At 42.7% G+C, this 4837-nt stretch overlaps 1 protein-coding gene and 1 pseudogene across 1 annotated transcript in view; both read right to left on the reverse strand.

Annotated features, from left to right (window-relative positions):
- Positions 1-270, reverse strand: part of LOC109470087 (sulfotransferase 1C2-like) — a 4130-nt gene extending 3860 nt beyond the window's left edge. Inside the window, exon 1 of the mRNA XM_019768866.1 lies at positions 5-270. Coding sequence (XP_019624425.1) covers positions 5-163 — 159 coding nt within the window. The 5' untranslated portion in view covers positions 164-270. The remainder of the gene's footprint in view (positions 1-4) is intronic.
- A 1441-nt stretch (positions 271-1711) lies between these two features.
- Positions 1712-4837, reverse strand: part of LOC109470167 — a 3406-nt pseudogene continuing 280 nt past the window's right edge.

Below are 4837 nucleotides of genomic sequence, written 5' to 3' on the forward strand. Positions count from 1 at the left end.
ACACCTGTGCCTTACCTGACTTTTGGTAAGCTGACACGAAAACGTCATCCTTTCTCACTTCAAATGACTCCACCAGTTCTACCGCCCGTCGATCGGCAAAAGGCATGAACCGGACGCCTTTGTAATAGAAAGGCGGACAGAGTGGAGGACTTGAAAGACTCATAGTCAGTTCTGGTACTAGTTCTGGCAGGCCAACGTTAGCACTGTTCCTTTTATAGTTTTCCGTAAATTGTGCAACGTCATACCGTAAAAGAATGGCGCAACGTCATGTGCTACCGTGCGGTCGTTGACCGTGCGGTCGTTGACCGTGCGGACGCACGTTTCTACCGGAAGGATCCAACTGGTCTTTCTTGCCTACGTTCTACATGTATACGTTTATTCTGTGTATTTATGAGTCACAAACGAAGTGGGAAGCTTTAAGTTTGAGCGCTGCAATGTTTTCGAACTATGTTCAAAAATTGTGTGATTGGTATGAATTAGTACGAAGTTAAAATTAGGTTTAATAGACCTGCATACACGTACGTAACTTTTAGAATCTCTGTCCGTTTTCACTGTAACTAATGGTCGAGTGATATAAGCCACTTCAAACACCTGAGTGAAAGTGGTCCAGGGGTGACGGTCAGGTGAACGAAGTTAGCAGTCAATCTATGTAAATTGAACGAAGTTTAGGCTAACACGCCACGTGTCCAGTACTACGACATGAGAGGGCGTCCGCTTGCAGACTGTCAAAATGTGCCTTGTAACGTTTACACACTTGCCCGGCCCCTGTACGAAATTTGCCACGTCACCAAGGCCACGTCATATGCATCTACGTCATCTTCGTACTTCTGGCAAAATCCCGATTACGTAACTTTTAACTATCTCTAACTCCGTACGAACTTGGCACATCTGTAAGTTCATATCATTCACCCAAATACTGGACATAAGTCCGAAAATATACCAACTACAAAAGACCTTTATTGTTGTCATACATTGTACCCATTGGATTAAGTACAGGTCGTGTGGCGTAGCGGCAGAGTGCGCGACTCGGAACGACTTTCCTCACTTAGCTCAGGTGTAAATGGGTATTGTCCTGTCGTGTATTTGTCCCCTGTGTTGGTGGCGGTATTAAATAAGTTGAAGAAACTTGAGTGTGTCGTCACCACGTCTGGTGATTACATGTTGGAATAAAAAAAAAGTACAGGTCACAACAAAATAATGGTATCTTGTTTTTACCATTCAAACGGATTTTGCCCTGCCAATTCGATACTGTCTTGCAGGTACCAAAATGTCCGCTTGAAGATTATATAATCTTTTATTAGTTCCTTACAAGTAGAACAGAAATATATGCACTTACCAAAAAAAATGTTCAAACAAATTATGTCATTATAAGACTACGATATCGATGTAAATTAAAAACTGTTCATGCTTGTTTCACAGTAATGCAGCACTTCTTCCACCTACCCTTGTACCTCAGTTATCTATTATATATAATAACCTTAGTGCATATGACCCATTATGACCCATGTAGGGCGTGGATGAATTTACAATAACAGATAAAGTTCATTGCCATTGTCATCAAAATCGAACGACGGTCTATTAAAGACGGACGTGACCGTACCATAACAGACACTACGCAAACCCTGATCTATATATGGTTCCGCCATGTTCGATCTGAAGTCATTCCAACAGAACGCATGTTCCATTTGGGGTCACTGGCAAGCAACAGACACTACTCGAATTGGAAGGTCAGATCTGTTTCCGCCATTTTCTCCTTGTGGATGACCTCTAGAATCTTGTTCTCCTCAGCGCTGAACCAGTTCTTCCAGTCACCGACCTCTCCTAAGGAAAAGCACAGGAGATTCATAACTGTTACAATACATGTAACGGCTCGCCAGCAATGTCTACATTTCCCCTCCTCTCTCTCTCTCTCCCTCTTTCTCCCTTCACTCGCTCTGCGGTTTATTCCTTGGTCATACATACACTGTAGGTATCAAATGGAATTATACATAGCTCGAACAAAACAAGGACATTGAATGCAGTTTCAAGTACCTTTACGTAAGAACTCAATTCCGCTTCCTTCCGGCTTGCTGAAAAACCACTGCAGCATTGGGTCACGGGAATAGTTTGTAGATGGGTTCTTCTTCATAGCGGAGAAGGTACAGTTCGCCACCACGTCGTCGATTCGCTGGTCTGACAGAGTCTTCCCCAGGAAGCTTGCGATCTTTACCACGTGGCCTCGCAGGTACTACGTACACATGTACACCGTCGAATATTCAGGATGAAAAACTTGACTTTGACTAACCTGAAATCACAAATTATCCCTATTTCACATTGGCATGACGCCATAACGCACCAGTGGTTATCAAGACCCCATTCAAATCACATAAAGAATGCATCCAAACAGCGTTGACCCATCAGTGATGAATGATCAACAGTGACCCCAAATAGAACATGCGTTCTGTTTAAATGACGTCAGATCGAACTTGTTGGAACGTGTTCGACTTAGAGAACGGACTTTGTCGAAGGATATTTTTTAAGTTTGTCCGTCATACTTGCAGAAAGTATTGATATGCAATTCAAATTTTAAACCTACCCGCCTGATGTCTTCATACTTGATGAAGAGCAAGTTGTCGTCATCCTTGTGTCGCCAGTACTCCGGGATGACGTCCCACCAGAAACCGTAGAAAGCTGTACATTTCATAAAACACGACTTTGATTATGTAACTTTAAATTAAGCCGTAATTTGCATATTCGATATCCAAGTATATCCAAGCTACCTCCATACTGAAAATCATAAGAATTCAATTCATCCCCCTCACATGACATGTCAAAATATTTGAGATAAATACAATCAAAAAGGGATATTTATCATCACCTTATAGTTCCTGAGATTTTGATACATGCACCTAGATACTGACCTAGTTCCGGAGTTATAAATTCCTGGAAGTTTTCCTCCCAGGTTCCACAGGGAAAATCTTGCACCATCCTTCTCATGTTGTGCAACGAAACGACCACATCTTTGACGTTCCGAGCGCAGTAGATGATCTAGTGAAAGAAAGAAAGAAAGAAAGAAAGAAAGATGTATTTTTTTTCACTCTAGCTCACATTTCTGAAAAAAAAATACACAATGCTACAAAAACTGCTACTGCTGTGTTTATTTTTACTCATCTATATTCTTAGGCCCCCTCCAGATCTGTCCTGCTACATAATGTAACCCAACACCACAGGGTGTCAGCTATACAGCATCAGTTACCATAGTGACAGGTCCAGGTCATTAACCTAATGTTTTTGGAGAAGTACTTGACCACCAAAGTTCTCTACACACAACCACTTGTATCACAAGGGTCGACATTTCGTGTTAAACAACCGGTTGTAATATTGTAAATAAAGTACATTGCTATTTTTGTTGCTTACGTGGCTTTGTAACAAGTATCTGGGTCATTCTGTCTTCTGAATCATTCACCAACTTGATGAAATCGTTTACGGATAAAACTTCTCTCATTCACAGCTACAATTCAAAAAGTGTTAAATATCGGTGAATACCTTTCCTTTCCCGTCCCTGGCTTGCTGGGGTAACAGGTGGTAGGGCAGGTGCGTTTTTATCAGTCGCGGAGAGGGGGCGCTGTTTAGTGGTATCGGCATGGGCTCTCCTTCTCCATCCAGCGACTCCAGCCAAGGCGTACGCACTTGTAGAGGGAGAAACGATCTGTTGTGCCCATGTTGTTCCTGAAAGAGAGGAAGGAGATGATAGTAAGATAGAAGGCTTTTGAATGATTGATGTAATAGCATTTAGTAGCAGTGATGGTACATATAACGTTATTTGAACTATCGCTACAATTATGCTAGTTAACTTCAGATATATTACGAATGTATAACTATATTAGTGTCTATATGATGATAGCAGTTGTTTATGTTTTATTTCGGAACAGGTTTTGAGTAAGATTGTATTGTATCTTCAAGGCTTCGTGAAGCGACTGGAAAGAAGAGAAATATGCAAACCAGACAGGTGATATGCCTGGGGATTCGGACCTGGCTAAGAGTACAGTTCGGGAGTGGCAAACTGTTATTTTATAACGCGGGCAAACTCCCCTGGCATATCATCTGTCTAGCTGGTCAGCATCAGCATCATATTGGCTATACAGATACAGGGCATGCAGTCTGACAAAGGTAGAAGATGAAAAAGATGCAAGAACATTAGAAGAAGACAAAATGTGAAGAATCTTACCCGATTTAAGGTAAGCCGAGATGAAGACGTCGTCGTCTCTTACTTCAAATGACTCGACCAGTTCCAAGGCTTTTAGGTTCGCATAATTGTGGAACCGCACTCCCTTGAAGTAAAAGGACGAAGGTCGCTCTTGACTCATGGTGTTGCGGTGTTTACTGATGCACTGCGTAGAACAGATGTGGACCCAGAGAAAAGAATTTTGCTACAAACCTGGGTTAGCTTACAGATATGGCATACTATGCGGCAGAGACTGTCGTACCCACCGTACCACTGTCGTACCCACCGCTGCCACCAGCTGTGTAGAATCCGTCAACTTTAACAGATTCAACAAGGAGGTAGGACGCGGAATAGTGTGGAAAGTTGTGTCTATTCTAGAACAAAGGCTGTGGTAGTTCAATCATCGGGCATGCTGACCCCGGATTGGCAAATACCATTCCAATCAGGGGGTGTACTACCTTCGCTACTTACACTCTCATACAGAACTGTTCAGCCACCGCGTTACGGCTCGCATGTGCTCTCGTCTCATTCTGGCTTCAGTAAAATACCACTAGCTGGTGATTCAAACATGTTAGGGGGTGGGGTGGGGAGAGACTGACAATACGCAAACGATATTTTTGTGCCCCCCCCCCC

The sequence above is a fragment of the Branchiostoma belcheri genome, unplaced genomic scaffold, assembly GCF_001625305.1.
Source record: "Branchiostoma belcheri isolate BF01 breed outbred unplaced genomic scaffold, Haploidv18h27 scaffold22, whole genome shotgun sequence".
Lineage (NCBI taxonomy): Eukaryota > Metazoa > Chordata > Leptocardii > Amphioxiformes > Branchiostomatidae > Branchiostoma > Branchiostoma belcheri.